The sequence below is a fragment of the Podarcis gaigeae genome (assembly GCF_964106915.1).
Source record: "Podarcis gaigeae genome assembly, chromosome: 4".
Taxonomy (NCBI): Eukaryota; Metazoa; Chordata; class Lepidosauria; order Squamata; family Lacertidae; genus Podarcis; species Podarcis gaigeae.
Window position 1 is genome coordinate 102,954,417 of NC_139677.1, and position 19,808 is coordinate 102,974,224.

Below are 19,808 nucleotides of genomic sequence, written 5' to 3' on the forward strand. Positions count from 1 at the left end.
CAGCTAGCCCTGGTGATCATCTAATGTTTATTGGATGGATTTCCCCCCTAAATTGATTTTTGAATTCTGAATTTATTGTTATTCATGCTTTATACTGTATTTTATGCTGTTTTTTTGTTGTTGCATCAATTAAGTGTTTTAAATTTGTTAGCTGCTCTGAGCCCGGTTTTTTGAACTGGGAAGGGCGGGATATAAATAAAATATTATTATTATTATTATTATTATTATTATTATTATTATTACAGTGTATTTTAAAATGGGGTTTTAGAGGTTTTTTAGGGGTTTTTGAATGTTTTATGTAGTTTTATGTAGTTTTGTGGTAGTTTTATGTAGTTTTTCAATTTCATTGTTCCACAAGGGACAATGACAATAAAGATATCATTATCGTTATCATCATCATCATCATCATCATCATTATTTTATTATTATTACACCACACTGCCTCTTGGCAATGTCCGATGACTCCATGAGCTCGGCTGTTGGTGGCTGCCCCATTTCTCATTCTGCGTCACTCGAAAGCCGCCTTGGGGTTCGGAGATCAGTGCGGAAACACGACGAGTCCGACACAAGCCCTGGGCACAGGTGGGCAACGGGGACCACATCCAGCCCTCCCTATTGTCCTCTGCACCACATGCCTTCCTCTCTGCCCCGCTTGCAGTTTTCGTGACCCTCACGTGCGCCTTCCGCTACGGCCGCGAGGACCTGGACGTCCTGGGGCTGACCTTCCGCAAGGACCTCTTTGTCGCCAACATCCAGGCCTTCCCTCCGGTCACTGAGGAGAAGAAGCCTCTGACGCGGCTCCAGGAACGACTGATTAAGAAGCTCGGTGAGCAGGCCTACCCTTTTACCTTCGAGGTACGGATCCTTCTTTCTCCCCCCTACCTTTAGCGCCCCTCTCCCCCCAGCCCTCCTTCGCCAGTCGCCCCACCCCAGGCGGCGTTTGCACCTCGCCGACAAAAAATTCCCACGATTGGGCAGCTGCTCCGGCTTCACAGCAGGTGATCCAGTTGCTCCCCTTCCTTGCCCCGAAATTGCCCACGTGAGAAAATTTCTGGCCACCCAAGGGCCACGCTTTCTGCTGGGCAGGACGGTTAAAAGGGGGTTGGGCTAGATGACCCTCGGGAACCCCTTCCAACTAGACAGTTCTTGGATTCTGTGAAAAGGGCACCCTTCTGTATGCGGTGCATCGTTAGCCTGTGGAACTCTCTGCCACTGGAGGCAGTGAAAAGCATGGTGGCAGGTGGCTGGCAGGAAAGCCAAGGGACCCCCCCCGCCCAGGAGTTTAGCCCTGATCCAGAGTTTCTCACGTTTCGGAGCTGTGCCATTTCTTGCTTTTGACTACTTATGCTATGCTGCAATGATGTATTTTTTTTCATGATGCTTTGAACTATATAGAAAGGCAGCATATGAATAAAAATATGTATGTAGAGTTAAACTATGGAACTCTCTGCCACTGGAAGAAGCGATGGCCAGATACCTAGGGGACTTTAAAAGAGGACTGGACAATTCATGGAGAAGAACAGGGCTATCTTATGATGGCTACTAGCCAGGGTGGCTATGCTTTGGCTCCACGTCGGAGACAGCAATGGTTCTGAATGCCAATGGCTGGAAACCATAGAAGGGGAGAGGGCTCTTGAGTTCGAATCCTGCTTGTGGGTTTCGCTTTGAGCCACCTGGTTGGCTGCTGTGAGAGCGGGCTACTTGACTAGATGGACCCTTAAAAAGGTAAAGGGACCCCTAATCATTAGGTCTAGTCGCGGACGACTCTGGGGTTGCGGCGCTCATCTCGCTTTACTGGCCGAGGGAGCCGGCGTACAGCTTCCGGGTCATGTGACCAGCAGGACTAAGCCGCTTCTGGTGAACCAGAGCAGCACACGGAAACGCCGTTTACCTTCCTGCCGGAGTGGTACCTATTTATCTGCTTGCACTTTGACGTGCTTTTGAACTGCTAGGTGGGCAGGAGCAGGGACCGAGCAACGGGAGCTCACCCCGTCGCGGGGATTTGAACCACCGACCTTCAGATCAGCAAGTCCTAGGCTCTGTGGTTTAACCCACAGCGCCACCCACGTCCCTAGATGGACCCTTAATGAAATGTTAATACATACACAGACTTTGGCATTGTTGGTCAGCCTGGTGACGCTGTCCCTTACGCGGGACATTTTTCCCGTTCCAGATCCTTCCCAACCTTCCCTGCTCTGTGACGTTGCAGCCGGGACCCGAAGACACAGGAAAGGTAAAAAAAGAAAGAAAATGAAATAAAGAGAGGAGTGGGGAAAGGGTGCTGACGACAGCCCTGGTGAATTGGGGCAGTTTCAAGACATGCTCCTGCACGGAAGGCACAGGCCCCTTCTTTTCTTCATGCTGCCTTTCCCCAACCTGGTGCCCTCTGGGTGTGTTGGGCTTCAGCTCCCATCAGCCTCTGCAAACTTGCTTGACAAACAGCTGCCTTAATGCGTTATTTTGGGAGCTCTCTCAGCAGGCTTTTGTTTCTTTCGGTGTGTTCCTTTAAGAGACCACAGTTGACAACAGCGCCATCTGCTGGCCATTAATTTCAATGCCATGCAATGTACTTCAGTCCACTTAAGGGTTGTACAGTTCATCCTTACATGTCTTTCGGCGCCAGGTGAAAATATTCCTCTTTACCCAGGCTTTCGGCCATTAAAAATAATCTATGACCTATTAAATGTAGGGGGCATGTTATTATGATTTTATTATGCTGTGTATGTCTTTAATGTTGTACACTGCCCTGTGAACTTTGGTCAAAGGGTAGAATAATAATAATAATAATTAGAATAATAGTGATAATTAGAATAATAGTGTGTTGGTTCCAAGGATCATCAAGGCAGTTTTCCTTTTTGAGGCCTTTTCCTAAGGCCAACAGGTCAAGATAAGGGGAAGCAGAACTTACAACTGGTTTAGGATTTATTATTTATTTTTTTCATACTACAGTGGTACCTCGGGTTACAGACACTACAGGTTACAGACTCCGCTAACCCAGAAATAGTACCTCAGGTTAAGAACTTTGCTTCAGGATGAGAACAGAAATCGTGTCCTCATTAGCTAAAGTGGTACCTCAGCTTAAGAACAGTTTCAGGTTAAGAACAGACCTCCTGAACGAATTAAGTTCTTAACCCGAGGTACCACTGTACTTATACACCGCTTGGTTGTAGGAACAAACCTCAAAGCGGTTTACGAAAAGATGAAGCGGTAAAACCGAGAAGAATTTAAAACCATATGTTTTTAAAAAGTACAACAATTTAAAATGCTGAAGCAGATTGAAATTCACATCAAGAGTCTCAGCATCTGGGTGGTGGTTGTTGTTTAGTTGTTTAGTCGTGTCCGCCTCTTCGTGACCCCCTGGACCAGAGCACGCCAGGCCCTCCTGTCTTCCACTGCCTCCCGCACTTTGGTCAAACTCATGCTGGTAGCTTCGAGAACACCGTTCAGCCATCTCGTCCTCTGTCGTCCCCTTCTCCTTGTGCCCTCCATCTTTCCCAACACCAGGGTCTTTTCCAGGGAGTCTTCTCTTCTCATGAGGTGGCCAAAGTCTTGGAGCCTCAGCTTCAGGATTTGTCCTTCCAGTGAGCACTCAGGGCTGATTTCCTTCACTATTGTCAGGACTGCCGCTAGGTCCCAGCTCACAGAGGACCAACGCCCAGTGGATATTATATACAAAAGTCTTTATTGAAGTTTAGTTTCCATTTCCAAGCTCTGGGCGCGCAGGCCCACGTCTTAACGCTAGACCGGCTAAGTCCCCTCTGACTCACTGCTCCACCCACACCAGTTTAAGATTCTAGCCCGGCTCCACCTCTTGCGCTGCTCTTTCCTGCGTTGGGTCCTTCTGCCCTCTGGGGTTCCCTCCTTCCTGGACTCCTCTGACGCGGAGCCTCCTGAGTCTTGCCCCTCCCTCCGGCGGGCTTTAGGACCTGGCTCCCTTCCCGGGCTCCCCGCTGTGCCGCGCTCCTGTACATTTGAACTTGGCGCGCGCGCCCAGCCGGTGACTTTCCTTCTGACCGTTTCCCCGCTTCCTGATGTGGGTGTTGCCAAACCTGACTCCTCTCCTCCCTCTGGTGGTGAGGACACTGGTCCCGACTCCTGGGACTCCCCCTCCCCACTGCGCTCTGGTGGAGACGCTGGCCCTGATCTCCAGCTGCTGTTCAGGGACTCCCCGCTGGCCCCTCCCTCTTGAGGTTTCTCCCTTGGAATCTCCCTTGCTCTGGCCACCGGCGCTCCCTTCTGTGAGTCCTCCGATTCGCTAGAGAGGCTTGTGGAATAACTCTGACCACTGTCACTGCCTGCGCCCCCCTCGTACTCCTCCTCCTCACTCTCCATTTGCTCCCCCTCCTGTGTCTCTCCTTCTGAACCCCTGACAACTATGGATCGGTTTGATCTTCTTGCAGTCCATGGGACTCTCAAGAGTCTCCTCCAGCACCAGAATTCAAAGGCATCTGGGTAGGCGTGTGTAAAAAAGAATTTTTTGAGCAGACACCGAAAAGAGTACAGTGGACGTACGGGTTGTGAACGTGATCCGTGCGAGAGGCACGTTCACAAGCCGCAGTGCTGCGTCTGCACGCATGCATGTGCAGGTCGAGATTCGCCGCTTCTGCGCATGCGCAAAGTGCGATTTAGCGCTTCTGCGCATGTGCGAGTGCCGAAACCCGGAAGTAACCCATTCCGGTAGTTCCACCTTCTGCACGGTGCACAACTCGAAAACGCGCAGCCTGGAGCGTCTGTAACACGAGGTATGACTATACATCAATAAGCAGGGAGTTCCAAAGTAAAGATGAGCAGAGGTGCTCCTCTTGGTTTCTCCGCTGCCCTCAGAAGTGTGGCAAAAGGCGGCCTGGGAGAGGGCTTCCTCTGTGGTGGCCCCCAAATTGTGGAACACCCTCTCCACCGAGGCTTGCCTGGCACCTTCCTTGTGAAGCTTCTGCCCTTTTATTTTGTGTGGCCTGACTCCTCACAATCTGCCAAGGATGCTTTAGTTGCTCTTTCTGCATTATGGGGTGAGGGGGTTGGACTAGATGTCCTTTGGGTTCCCTTCCAACTCTATATCTCACTGATACATTGGCTTAATCTGTTCTTGCTTCTATCTGCCATCGTTTTTGACGCTGCTTCTGCTTCCTTCTCTTCCCTCCTAGGCTTGCGGTGTTGACTATGAAGTGAAAGCTTTCTGTGCAGAGAGTCTGGAGGAGAAGATCCATAAAAGGTGGGTGCAGCGACTCTCCGGGTTTTGCAAAGGTAAAGGGACCCCTGACCATTAGGTCCAGTCGTGGCCAACTCTGGGGTTGCAGCACTCATCTCGCTTTATTGGCCGACGGAGCCAGCGTACAGCTTCCGGGTCATGTGGCCAGCATGACTAAGCCGTTTCTGGCGAACCAGAGCAGCGCACGGAAACGCCGTTTACCTTCCCGCCGGAGTGGTACCTATTTATCTACTTGCACTTTGACGAGCTTTCGAACTGCTAGGTTGGCAGGAGCAGGGACCGAGCAACGGGAGCTCACTCCGTCGTGGGGATTCGAACTGCCGACCTTCTGATCAGCAAATCCTAGGCTCTGAGATTTAACCCACAGCACATAGATACATTGATCAGTGAATTCTTACATTTGATATTCTGCAGCAGAGGCCCTTTGAATAGATAGGAAGAAACTGTGATGAAGTGTTTTTTGGGGACAAATCACAAAAGTCACAAAAGTGATTGTGCTGGTTTTGGTAGTGGGCTGCATGTGCAGGATATCTGCTGGAGGGGCAACCCCCCCCAACCTATACATAAATTCCTACAGCACCCCTCAATGTCCGCTCTCCCGCACCCCTGCAGGAACTCGGTGCGCTTGGTGATCCGCAAAGTCCAGTATGCGCCGGAGCGGCCGGGGCCGCAGCCGATGGCCGAGACCACCCGGCAGTTCCTCATGTCGGACAAGCCCCTGCACTTGGAAGCTTCCCTGGACAAAGAGGTATCTTGCAGGCCCTCATTTTGTGCCCGTTTTCTAGAATCCGCTGGGCGGCTTTTGCTGTCTTCCCTTCCGGGATGGGCTTGTAGTTTGGGCCAAATCCTGACTCCACTCAGAGGCTGCCTGCTTGTTTCGGGCGGACTCTCGGGGACAGCCTCGCCCAGGGCCTGATTTAGGTTTGATGAGGCCCTAAGCTACCGAAGGTAATGGCTTCCCAAACTTGAGCATCCAGCTGTTTTGGACTACAAATCCCATCACTGGTCCTGATAGCTAGGGATGATGGAAGTTGTAGTCCAAAAACAGGTGGAGACCCAAGCCTTCATCCCGCTGCCCACGAGAGGCTTTGTGCGGCTATCCCAGAAGCCAGGACAGCAAGAGGCTATCCCAGAAGCCAGATCCCTCTTGCTGTTCTGGCTTCTGGGATCCAGAATATTTTTTTTCTTGTTTTCCTCCTCCAAAAAATAGGCGCGCTTTTGGTCTGGTGCATCTTATAGAGCGAAAAATACGGTATATTAATAGTGAAATACAATTAAGAAGAAGTGTCTTAATAGTGAAATACAATTAAGAAGTATATGAATAGTGAAATCATTATTAAGCTCTAACTTAAAATGATTTCTGATTCAAAACAAACTTAAGAATGGAAACACATTGGCATTTGGCAATGACAAAAGTTCCCTTAGAAACACAGTTTACAAAGACTCATAACCTAGTCTCTAGAAACTTGCTATAACATGAAATAATAATAGGAGTAAATATATTATGCAAACTACTAATAATGATAAATAGCAGAATGTAGGCACCCTGTATATAGAAAGGAGCAAAACAGTGTTTTAGGGAGCATGCGGGGTCCATGACTTATATCATAGGAGCCTACACAACACAAAACACTGTTGCTTTATGTAGGTTTTATTTTATTTGTTTTTTATCTTATATTATGGAAATGTACATTCAGTTCCCCCCCCTTTAATTTTTGGGGGCCCCCAAGAGAGTGGGGCCCTAAGCTATATCTTGTTTAGCTTGTACGTAAATCTGGCACTGTGATGTCTGCCTCGCCCCATAGATCCTGGCCCTGCAATTGCACTTCTCAGGTGGGGCGCTGCTGATGGAGAACTGCGTGCCCCGGAGCTGTGCTTAGTTCGTACACAAAACAGGACTTTTAGTGTTGCTCCTTCAGCCCTCTGGAAGAATGTTAATTTAGAAAGCCCTGAACAACTTAGGGCCAGGGCACCGCAGAGATCGCCTCAAGCCTGATATTCCAGCTAGTTCACAGAGATCATCTGCAGCACCCTTGTTGGTCATTCCCCGAGTTCGTGAGCCTTTAGTGTCTTTGGCCTAGCCCTGTGGAACTCTGTGCTACTGGAGATCCAGCAGGCAACTTCTGTGCCAACTTTTAAATCCCTGCTGAAAACTTTTCTGTTCCACCCGCCTTATGCAGGCAATTAAGAAGTCATCCACCAAATAAAGAATGGGGAAAGTTTACAATCTATTTTTTTTTTTGGGGGGGGGGAACTATTGTAAACAATTACACACATTGGTAGGATTGACAGAAAACTTGTAGTAAAAATTTGAACTATGGAATGATAAAGGATTTATAAGAATAGGGCTATGAAACAGATGCAGAGGAGGAAATCATTATATTAGGATCCACAATATGGGGAGGGGGAGGGAAGTCAAAGGGGATTTTATGTTTTTATTTCGCTTAGAAAATGCAAAAATAAACTATTTTTAAAAGAGAGATTTCTCTTTAAAAAAAAAGAATACATACTTCACAGGGGTTATAACTGATGTATTTCTATAACTTTGTAATTGTTTTTATTGTGTGGTTTTATGTTTAATTGTTGTAACCTGCTTTGATCTATTTTTTTATGACACAGCAGAATACAAGTTTTATAAATTTATAAAATGAGAGAGGTTTTTAATCAGGAGGTTGGGTGGCTGTTTGTCTATGCTTTTTTGCAATCAAATGGTATATAAATTTTATGAAATGAAACAAATGAGTAAAACAAACTTCATTAACTTCTGGCTGTGAGGCGGTTTATAAATCTGTTAAATAAATAAACTCCCATGGTGATTCTTTCCAAGAGTGAATTGCAACGTGCATCTGCCGGAATTGTCAGATTGTGGGCGCCCTTTCCTAAAATCTCCTCCCTGAGGACTTGTCGCTTGTGTTCTCTGTAGATTTACTATCACGGGGAGCCGATAAGCGTCAACGTTCACGTGACGAACAACACCAACAAGACGGTGAAGAAGATTAAAATCTCAGGTGAGCCTGGATGCCTCTCGGGCATCACTTACTTTGTGGGTGGGTCAAAAGAGCAACCAGGCAAAGGAGAGGTGGCTTGAGTTTTTGGGGCTGCCCCCCATGACTTGGTTCCAGCCCCAGTATACCTGAAGGAGCGTCTCCACCCCCATCATTCAGCCCAGACATGGAGATCCAGCTCCAAGGGCCTTCTGGCAGTTCCCTCACTGCAAGAAGCCAAGTTACAGGGAACCAGGCAGAGGGCCTTCTCGGTGGTGGCACCTGCCCTGTGGAACGCCCTCCCATCAGATGTCAAGGAAATAATCAACTATCTGTTTAGGGAAGCTTTTAATGTTTAATAGTCTATTGTATTTTAATATTCTGTTGGAAGCCGCCCAGAGTGGCTGGGGAAACCCAGCCAGATGGGCGGGGTATTATTATTATTATTATTATTATTATTATTATTAATAATACAGTGGTACCTTGAGTTACAAACAACTCAGGTTACAAATGCTTCAGGTTACAAACTCTGCCAACCTGAAAGACTTACCTCTAGTTGTGAACCCAGGATGAGAACGAAAAACGTTTTTTTTAAAATAATTTTTTATTATATTTTCTTTTACAAATTATTCAACAGAATCTCATTCTCGTATTTTACAATTTTTGAACTTCCACCAGCACCTCCACCAATCATCCATATTTCTTATTTAGTATGCATTTTTCATGTCTTGTATTGCCAGTTAATAGTAACTTAACACTTCTGTTTTTCTTTTACAGTACATCTTTAACAATCACAAAGCCTCTTTAAAACCGACTAACGTTGTCTGTACATCACATCTATTTTCCAGAGAATCCGTAAACTTTCCCCAGTCCTCGATGAATTTGTGGTCTTTTTGGTATCTAATTTTCCCGGTCATTTTGTCCAATTCTGCGTAATCCATAAGTTTCATTCTCCACTCTTCAAGAGTCAGTAGATCCTCTTGCTTCCATTTTTGGGCCATTAAGGTTCTTGCTGCTGTAGGATGAGAATGAAAATCGTGTGCCGGTGAAAGCACGCCTCTAGTTAAGAACTGTTTCAGGTTAAGAACGGACCTCCGGAACGAATTAAGTTCAAAACTAAAGGTATCACTGTAACAACAACAACAACAATAATAATAATAAAAAGCATTATTCTGAACAGTGGTTTGCACACCCCACTAAGGAAGATAATAACACAATAAAATTCAAAACCACTGATCTAATGTCCTCTCTCTCTCTCTCTCTCTCTCTCTCTCTTTCTTTCTTTCATTCTTTCCTTTCATTTGCAGTTCGCCAGTACGCAGACATCTGCCTCTTCAACACAGCCCAGTACAAATGCCCCGTTGCAGTGGAGGAAGCAGAGTGAGTATTGTCGTTTGGCTTTCTCCGTCCACGTGGGCACCGTGTAGCAGGCAGGACTCTGCCCGCAAGGGGCTTACAGTCTGAAGAAGCCCCAGCCAACATGTCCAGGAAGGATAGGAGCTGTGATTAAGCAGCCTCTCGAGGGCACCAGGTTGGGGAAGGTTGGCCTGGAGCCTGAGAGGCAAAAGTCATCAGAGGGTTGAATGTGAAGAAGCCAAGCTTGCTTTGATTTTGTTATGAATTGAGGTGAGGACTTGGGTGCTCGGCTGTTGGGGGCCACCATCTTGTAATGCCATCTTGGGAATTTGGGAAAAGTTCACGTGCAAAATGACTGCATCTGCATCATGCATTGAAAGCATAACTGTACTGTTTTAAATCGTCATGTCTTCCTTGTTGGAGGGCTTCTGTTCTCCTCACAGAGCCACAATTCCCAGAATCCCCTGGGAAAGAAGGATTGAGTGCAGAACCACCCTGAAAGGGAGCACTTCACACTGCAACACTTCATTGCAGCGCTAGTATAAACTGATAAAATTTCAGGTCTCCAAGTGCCAGGACTAATGTAGGCAAAACTACAACATCCAGGTACAAGATTTCAGGGCTCTGAGGTTTGTAGAAGTACCAAAGAACACCCCCCCACACACAAAACCTTAGGAAAAACCCTTGAAGTAAGACCCCCTTCCTGCCCCCCAAAAACACAGCCCAGTGGGGAATTAACCACACACCGTGGTAGCAGAATGCCGGTCGGCCATTTGGGGGACAAACAGAATACTTCACGGTTGAGGAAGGGGAAGGGGAAGAGAGTGGAATACTTGGGAGATAGCGCTGCACGCTGCAACATCTTGTTGCAGTTCCCTCCTACTGCAACCAGGCTTCCTGCTGGGAAACATGGCTGCCAGGAGCTGCAGCGATGCGCAGTCGAGGTTTGAGCCCGCTGCACCTTGTTCTCTTTCTCTCTCCCCCCCCCAAAATAATCTTTATTAGTTTTCCGGTTACATACTCCACATGCACATAATCTGTTGCATTTTACATTTATACTTCCTCCTAAGTGCTGACTTCCCTCCTTCCTTCTTCTGGTTTTTTATATCGCATATAATTTTATGGCATTATTTTCATCCATTTTGTATATTGTTATTCATTTTCCATATTTGTCCATAGTACAGTGGTACCTTGGGATGCAAACGGGATCTGTTCCGGAGCCCCGTTCGCATCCTGAATGGAACGTAAGATGGTTTTGTTGCTTCCGCGCATGCGTGTGATGTCATTTTGAGCATCTGCGCATGCGCGAGCGGCAAAAGCCGGAAGTAATGCACTCCATTACTTCCAGGTTGCCGCGGAGCACAACCCGAAAGTGCTCAACCTGAAGCACATTCAACTCGAGGTATGACTGTATATCCACAAACAAATAAATCCTCCTGTTTATACAATTCTTGTTGTCCGTCTGTATTCATTTACAACTACTGTTAGTTATATTAATCTCTTTATACATTTTGCTTTGCGCCTGGCTGTCTTTCACCGATCTGTGGTTTTATCCCCGTCTCCAGCGACGTGGTGGCTCCCAGCTCCACCTTCTGCAAAGTCTACACGTTGACCCCGTTCCTCGCCAACAACCGGGAGAAGCGCGGTCTCGCCCTGGACGGGAAACTCAAGCACGAAGACACCAACCTTGCCTCTAGCACACTGTGAGGTTTTTTCCTACCTACCTACGGGCAGTTGGGGAAGGAGGAGGCAGCCGGGTTCGTTAGCTGAGCAAACTGGGGGTGGAGTTTGGTGTTTTCTGTTTTCGTGTAGCACCCAGAGCTAAGCAGTTAAGAAGGAGAGGCTGCAGGATCAAGCCAGTGGCCCAGCTATACCCGAGAGGCGAGGTCCATGTCCGGTCCGTGGTCAAAGGTGCAACGTGGAGGCAGTCCGTAGTAGCTGAAGCTGGGTGCAGGGCAGGGAGTCGGGTGAAGTCAGGAACAGGCATGCAAGCAGGGAGCCAGGACGGGTCAGGAACTCCGGCAGGAAAGCAGGACAGGGTTCAGGCAGGAACTAGCAACCAACAATGTTGCTCCTGCAACTTGGGACTGGGGCTGGCCGGCTTTTATCTGCCCTGAGACATGAGGCGGCCCCGATTCTCAGGTGACTTGCCTCTCCTGGCCTGGAGACGAGCACTCCTCCTGCGGGAACTTAGTTCCCTCTGTCTCTCTGCCCTGAGCCTCTGCAGCTCCGGAGAGGCTGGAGGGTTAATGGACCCAGAGGCAACCTCAGCTTCCCCTGACGGGGCTGAGAGTGGAGCCCCTGCAGGCAATGGGTCCTCCATCACCCCAGGAGCCAGAGCAGACTCAGCTGGTGCCTGCACCTGAGGATCCAGCCCAGGTGAGGACCCTTCAGGCTCAAGCCCCAGCCCTGGCTCAGCTGGTTCTGGAGGCGGGGAATCCTGTGCAGGCTGGGATCCCTCAGGTTCAGCATCTGAGTCCGAATCCTAGGCCATCACATCTTGATTGCAATTTTCTTTCAAGATCATATCCAATATGTTTTTGACCCATTGTCATGGGGCCCCTAAAAGCTGCGGGGCCCTCAGGTCGCTTGCCTGCTCTGCCTATTTGCTAATCTGGCACTGGGAAATGCTCGTTAGAAAAGACCGCCCCGGAGGAACGTTGTACAAAGCTCACACGGGGGTTTTAAACGCGGCTATAATAAAAAATAAATAAATAAATTTTTATTTATACCCCTCCCTTCCCGGTTCAGAAAACCAGGCTCAGGGCAGTTAACAACAAATTTAAAACACTTAATTGTAAAAGCAGCGTAAAATACAGTATAAAAACACGAATAACAATAAAATTCAAATTTCAGAAATCAATTTGGGGGAAATCCATCTAATAAGTATTAAGATAGTCACCAGGGCTAGCTGGCTGAATTGGTCCTGCTTGGGCCAGCGAGGAGGCCAGGGGAGAATTAGCTGTGGGGTCTCAGAGTGGGTGATCTTCATAAAAGGGAAGGGGGAGGGAAGGGAAGGGAAATAAAAGATCAGGCTGAATTCAAATTAAAGGCCAGGCGGAATAGCTCTGTCTTACAGGCCCGATGGAAGGAGGTTAAATCCTGCAGGGCCCTGGTCTCCTGGGACAGAGCATTCCACCAGGTCGGAGCCATCACTGAGAAGGCCCTGGGCCTGGTGGAGGATAGTCTGACTTCCTTAGGGCCTGGGACCTCTAAACTATGGTTATTCATGGACCTTAAGGTTCTCTGCAGGGCAGACCAGGAGAGGAGGTCCCATAAATATGAGGGCCCTAAGCCGAAAACGATCGCTTTGGCTCCATGCTCTTTTGCACACTCTCACTCCTCCAGGTTGAGAGACGGCGCCAACAAGGAGGTCTTGGGCATCATTGTCTCCTACAAAGTGAAAGTGAAGCTGGTGGTCTCTCGTGGCGGGTGAGTGCTACTCAGCTCTGCAAAGTGCCATAATGCCTTCTTTCCGCTTAGTGGGATTTGGGGAGCGCTCTGAATCGCTGCTCCAGGGCCCTCTTCCCTGGAGTCCACAATCCTAGAGACAGCCACCTAGGGTCGCCCCACTGAACCTTGCATCTAAATAACGGCTGCGTGGTGGACCAGGGAATTCCGACCTGGCAATTCCGCATGCTCCCATGTGCCGATGAGCCGCCAAGCCAGTTGGATAACCCCGACCCCTTGTGCCATGCCCCACGCCACCCCAGTGATCCCCTCTGTCTTGGTGGCGGCACCAGGAGATCTGTGCCCCGAGGCTCCGCAAAGCGGAGGCTCCGGAACGGTGTGGGGTTGTTGAGCTTGCACGCAAATCCCAGTCCCCTTGACTGTGCCGCTGTGATTGTTGCAACCTCTAACCAATTCTCTCCATCTCCTTTGGTAACACCAGCCTGCTCGGAGACCTTGCCTCCAGGTAACGCTCTCAGACTCCGCCTGCTGCGGCTGACCGTGGCCCCCACCCCAACCCAGCATGCTTGGGGGGAACACCCCTCCCACTTTTCTCATCTTCCGCTCGCCATCTTTTTCCTCCTTTTTATTTTGCCATCTCCGTCATTTCTCTTCCTCCATCGGAAGTTTTCGTTTTGCACTTGGACCCCTCCAAGCTGTCACATCGGACCAGCCTCAACACCCCACCCAGTACCCCTCCGGAACCTGGTTCTCTAGTCCAGGGGTCGGCAAAATTTTTTAGCCACGGGCTGGTCCACTGTCCCTCAGACCTTGTGGTGGGCGGGTGGGGAGCTGGAAGAAGAGGTGACAGGGGCAGGTAGTCAGCCCCAGCCGCTGTGCTTACCTTCCCAGGGGCTGCCACCGCCACTGCCTCTGCTGCTTCTCGTGAGTAGGCAGAGCAAGCTCGTCCGCTCTGCTCTCTGGCCCACAGGTGCACTAGGCTGGCGGAGGGAAGTTGAGCGGCGCGAAAGGGCTGATTCTGGAGAGGGGCTGCTTAAAATGACGCTCAGCCAGCTCAGCCCAGCCTCCTCCCTCCTCCATGTTGAGTCAGAAATATCGGAAGCAACACAATGGCCAGAAATAGTAACAATGTGAAAGACTTAATGGAATAATTCAAAACATCAAAACTAACAAACCGAAGTCTCTGGAAGTCCTAAAATGAATCACGGGGCCAGACCGGCGGAGAGCAGGCTGTGAAGCTTTGTATAATCAGCAAATGTCCAATTCTGATGTCCCAACTCTGAACTCTGCAGAACGGACAGTCCGCAGGGTGGATCCTGAAGGCCATTGGGCCTGATCCAGCCCGCGGGCCTTAGTTTGCCGATCCCTGCTCTAGTGCAGCCCCCTTCAGTGGAGGAATCTGGGGGCCCCTACATGGCAGGGGGCCACCTGAGCACTTAGAAAGCTCCACGGAAGGGGAATTCACCACCTCTCAGGGGAGCCGGTTGCTCCGTCGGAAAAACCTCCCACCCCATGGCTCTGCTGGAGGCACTTCCACAGATTCTGCAGCTGCGCCGTCGCCGTGTGCTAGCTTGTAATGCAATCCTGTAGCTCTTGGAATCATAGAGTGGGAAGGGACCCCCAGCGGCCATGTAGTCCACCCCTTGCAGTTGAGGAATCACAACTAAAGCATCCAGGGCTCTGGAAAAACAACAACCCTCCACTGTCTTCCAAGGGAGTCCATTCCGTGGTCGAACAGCCCTCCCCACCAGAAAGTTATTCCTAAGGTTCAGTGAGAATCTCCTATCTTGCAGTTGGATTACAATTCCCTTCCATCCCCAACCGAGGCCTCCCAGAAGGATTTATTTGTTGGAAGCCACCTAGAGTGGCTGGGGCAACTTAGTAATAATAAGGTTATCCACCATTGGCAACAAGATGGGGTCTGGGTCTGATCCAGCACAACTCTCTCTAGATACTTAAAGGGGAACAGGCAAAATCATGGAGCTCTTTCTGGATGGCCAAATGAAGAACAGAAGGACACAAGAAGGGGTCACCTGTGGCCCATCCTGCTCTCCCGGGGGCCAGCCAGAGGCTCCATAGGGAAAGCCATAAGCGAGATTCAAACCCAGGATCAAACTCCCCTCCTGCAGTTTCCAGCAAATGGTATTCAAAAGCATTGCTTCCTCCAGCTGTGAAGAAGAGCCTGGCCGTCCTAGTTAGTAGCCATCGATAGCCCCCCCCCCCCATGAAATGGTCTAGTCCTCTTTTAAAGCCATCTAGGTTGGCGGCCACCGCTGTGCTTCCTGTAGCAGGGAGTTCCGCAGGTCACCTGTGTGCAGAAGTGCTTTCATTTATCCGTCCCGAATCTCCCAGCCTTCAGCTTCATTGGACGCCCATGAGTTTCCACGTCTTGTCCTCCCACCCAGAGGTGCTCCGGGTGCAAACGCTCCAAACCTCTTGCTTTTCCTCGCTGTCTCCGGCAGATTTCGCTTTTGAGAGGTTCCTCCCGTTCCAGGGGCTCAGCATCCTCTCTCTGCCACCCTGATTCATTGATGACAGCAGGCAGCATAAAACTGAGATGCTGCAGCGAGTTAAGGGCTCAAGTCCCAAGAAGATGCATCCCCAAAAGCAGCTCCCTCTGATCAGCTGGGTGCATCTTGATCTCAGATCCATGCAGAAAGAGAGATTTAGCTCAATGCCGCCTCCTGCTGGCGGAGAACAGCCAGCCCATTATTTTCCTGTCCTGGGCAATAACTTTACACTTGTACTCCATTGGAACCGAATTCGCACAATCATGGAAGTTGTAGAGTTGGACGGGACCAGTTGCATGATGGCCGCCATTTATTTATTAACAACTTTTATATATCCCTCGACCGTAAGAAGACTTCAAGGCAAAAGCACAGCGTAAAACATTTAAATCGTGGATTACAACCCCGCACACAGTGTGTTTAAAAGCATTCGGAAGGCGATTTCAAAAATCAACTCTAGCTAAAAAGAACTAAAAAGCCTGTGATGTCCATGTGTCTGGACAGGCTTAGCTCAGATGATTAGAGCGTGGTTCTGATATTGCCTAGGTTGCAGGTTCGATCCCCGCATGGGACAGCTGCATATTCCTGCATTGCAGGGGGTTGGACTAGATGACCATTGGGGACCCCTTACAACTCTACAATTCTATGATTCTGTGGTTCAGGGTGGATAAAAGAAAGTACTTCTTCACACAACGCAACGAGAAAAGTCATCTAAAAGAAAAAATTGACGGCAATAGTTTAAGACTTTCAGAAAGTTAGCAATAGACTAGTAATGCATTCAAACTCAATGTTCTAGACATCTGGGTAGGCTTGCCTGAACAAAAGCTTTTAGCAGGTGCTGAAAAGGGCACGGCGAAGGTGCCTTTCTAACGTCAATAGGCAGGGAGTTCCAAAGTGCAGGTGCCGCCATACCAAACAATCAAGTTACAGTGGTACCTTGGTTCTCAAATTTAATCCATTCCAAAACCAAAGCATTCCAAAACCAAGGCGTGCTTTCCCATAGAAAGTAATGCAAAACGGATTAATCCATTCCCGACAACCCCTAAAACAGCAATATAACATGGATTTTACTACCTAACGAAACCATTGATCCATAAAATGAAAGCAATCAACAATGTACTGCAGTCACACAATCAATCAATCAATCAGTAGCTGAACTGGGTTCCACACATTCACAAAGATGAAACAAAAAAAGCCACAAAAACGCAAAATAAATAGCAAAAACAGGCAGACCTCAGCGTAACACTCAAAACGGAGCACGTTCGGATTCCAAAACAGGTTTGCAAACCGGAACACTTAACTTCTGGGTTTTGCAGTGTTTGGGTTCCAATTTGTTTGAGTACCAAGGCGTTTGAGAACCAGGGTACCACTGTATTGACTTTTGGAACTGCAACCCCCCCCCAATCCCACAAAGCAGTCCCCCTCCTCCTTGTTCAAGCCCCTCACAGCCATTCAGTTGTGGTCCCAAACATCTGGGGGGGGGGTGCTGCAGGCTGCAGAAGGCTGCGCTAGAGCCTGAGCAAACATATCGGACTGTTTTGGGGCGCTCCCTGGGGCTGCTCACTCTCTTGTCTGTCTTTCCAGCGACGTGGCTGTGGAGCTGCCATTCACCCTCATGCACCCCAAACCCAAGGAGGAGCCTCTGCAACGGGACGGTGAGTTGAGTGTCTGCCCCACTCCGCAAGGGGGCTCTGCTTGGCGGCGGTCTCGTTGGTGTGGGAATGTTCAGGGTGGCAGGAGAGGATAGATTGTTTATTAATATCCTTCCTAACTGGCACTAGCAAGTTCTATAACTCAGCAGTGTTTTACATTCCCCCTTTTTACATGCACAGCAGATAGCTGGTTGCAGGCTCGTGTGGGCCTCTCAACTATTATACAATTCAGTCTGTCTCAGATTGAATTGTGCATTCCTGGTAAGTTGCGTGGCAAGTTCCCACCCCCCACCCCCCGTGGAAATAATGACATATGACACAATTATTAAGGTTAATGGGCTAAAAAAGGCCACAACTTTATTGGTTACAGGTATTGGCTTAGGCATTGGTCCTAACTGACCCTATCCGACCTCAGCCCATCTGCTTGAAATCTGGGAAGGGTTAACCACCAGTAGGGGGGGTCCTGCTGATGCGCATCAACTAGGAACTCCCCCAGGGTCACCGATGGGGGGCATGCCTTAGGCTCTCAGCTCCCCAGGCTTCGGACAGGGCCACACCCCCCAGAATCCTTTAATGGACTACCCTTCAATATGTGGGGCAGGTGACGGCGCTACCTCCCCTCTTCCATCTACAGAACTATACCAATGCCTAACCGCCAGTACCAAGAAAGTGATGATTTGCTATGAGGTAGGCAAAAACCATGGGACGCAGGTGGCGCTGTGGGTTAAAGCCTCAGCGCCTAGGACTTGCCGATCGAAAGGTCGGCGGTTCGAATCCCTGTGGGGGGGTGCGCTCCCGCTGCTCGGTCCCAGCGCCTGCCAACCTAGCAGTTCGAAAGCACCTCCGGGTGCAAGTAGATAAATAGGGACCGCTTACCAGCGGGAAGGTAAACGGCGTTTCCGTGTGCGGCTCTGGCTCGCCAGAGCAGCGATGTCACACTGGCCACGTGACCCGGAAGTGTCTCCGGACAGCGCTGGCCCCTGGCCTCTTGAGTGAGATGGGCGCACAACCCCAGAGTCTGTCAAGACTGGCCCGTACGGGCAGGGGTACCTTTACCTTTACCTTTAGGCAAAAACCAAGTGGCTGGTGCCAATTTGCCAAGTGGAAAAAATTCCTACCAGGCCACTCAACGGCGACCAACCGAAGTCCATAGCAAGGTCAAGGAACGAGAACCTTAGAGGGCGGGAGGATGGGAAAAGCAGGAACAGCTTGGCCGCGTCCAACGCAGGCCACACCCCCACAGCCAGCTGATTGGCTGGCCAGGAGGTGATGTGGCCGGGAATCCCCTCAATCGTGCGGGGGCTGGGGCTGTGAAGCCCACAACTCCACCTCCTCCGAAGGGCGGAGTGGCTTTCCCTTTAATCCCTCTCAAACGAACAAAGATGCCACAATCTTATTCAAAGTCAATAAAAGAAGTGTACTCACATCAGTTCACAGTTGGATTCCTGAAGGCAGGCTTAGTTACAAATATGTACATGTGGATCTACCCCATATGGGGGAAGAATCCCAGTGCTTCTGCTAGCTGAGATCTGGCAGAGCAGTCCTAGCTAAAAAGCTGGTCCAACAAAGATTGAAGTGAAGAAGGGAGAGAGTGCTGGGCGACTCGTCCTTTTGTTACCTGGACAGGTGAGGTCATGCCCACCTCTAGTCACATGCAGGGGAAGAGGATGCTCAAGCCCAAGAGGAACAGGAAGTTTCGACTGGCTGGACCAACATCCCCTTGCATGTCCACTCTAGGAAAACAAGGAATGTTGTACTTGACTGCTCCCAGCGGATTATATCCCACAGTTGGGAGCATCTCGCTTTGGAAGGACCCAGTTTCAGCCATGAGGCTGGAAGCCCGAACTTGTTCCACGGCAGCGCGGTTGTTAGGACGGAGCTTGGGCATCGACGGGACCGGTGCCCCAGAGCAGCCTTCCCAACCGGCAGGGAGTTCCAACGTTTAGGACCTGCCATACTAAAGGACTGAGTTCTTCCAAATGGTAGAACAAGCCAGTCTCACAGGCTTGGGACTCCATCTATTGTTGGACTACAACTCCCAGCATTCCTAGCTAGCAGGACCAGTGGTTAGGAACGATGGGGGCTGGTACCCCCCCCCCAAAAAAAGCTCAATAACTCTGGGCAATTTCTCCTCTACAAATTTATTTGTTGCGGTCCCCAAAAATACATGAGGGGGTGCTATACACAGGAAAATATGGCAAACAGTGGGTGCTTGGGTTGTGAATGTGATCTGTGCGGGAGGCACATTCGCGACCCACAGTGTTCACAACCCGCAGCGCCGCGTCTGTGCACGTGTGGGTTGCAATTTGGCACTTCTGCGCATGTGCAAAGCGCAATTTAGCACTTCTGTGCATGCGAGGCTGCCGAAACCCAGAAGTAACCCGTTCCAGTACTTGGGGTTTTGGCGAGTCCGTAACCCCCCCAAAAAAACGCAACTTGAAGCGTCTGTAACCCGAGGTATGACTGTACTGTGATCCTTTTATGTGAACCGCCCTGAGACTTTCGGGTATAGGGCGGTATATAAATTCTTAATAATAATAATAATAATGAGGAAATAATGGCTGACTTCTGGCGCTCGATAAAACTAACCGTTTGCCCCGATTCCGTTTGTTCAGTTCCAGAAAATGAAGCTCCGATTGACACAAATCTCATAGAGCTTGATACGAAGTAAGCCGGACTCACTGTGTGGGGA

The 19,808-nt window shown here is 49.5% G+C and overlaps 1 protein-coding gene across 4 annotated transcripts in view; it reads left to right on the plus strand.

The window, feature by feature from the left end:
* ARRB1 (arrestin beta 1) overlaps positions 1-19,808 on the plus strand; it is a 124,431-nt gene that overhangs the window by 97,884 nt on the left and 6,739 nt on the right. For 2 of the 4 annotated variants that reach the window (XM_083737007.1, XM_083737005.1), the window contains exons 5-15: positions 659-855; positions 2,174-2,233; positions 5,142-5,209; positions 5,819-5,954; positions 8,130-8,214; positions 9,498-9,570; positions 11,112-11,249; positions 12,895-12,978; positions 13,439-13,462; positions 17,049-17,119; positions 19,732-19,783. In XM_083737007.1, coding sequence (XP_083593133.1) covers positions 659-855; positions 2,174-2,233; positions 5,142-5,209; positions 5,819-5,954; positions 8,130-8,214; positions 9,498-9,570; positions 11,112-11,249; positions 12,895-12,978; positions 13,439-13,462; positions 17,049-17,119; positions 19,732-19,783 — 988 coding nt within the window. The remainder of the gene's footprint in view (positions 1-658; positions 856-2,173; positions 2,234-5,141; positions 5,210-5,818; positions 5,955-8,129; positions 8,215-9,497; positions 9,571-11,111; positions 11,250-12,894; positions 12,979-13,438; positions 13,463-17,048; positions 17,120-19,731; positions 19,784-19,808) is intronic. The other 2 variants (XM_083737008.1, XM_083737006.1) reach the window with 1 other exon arrangement.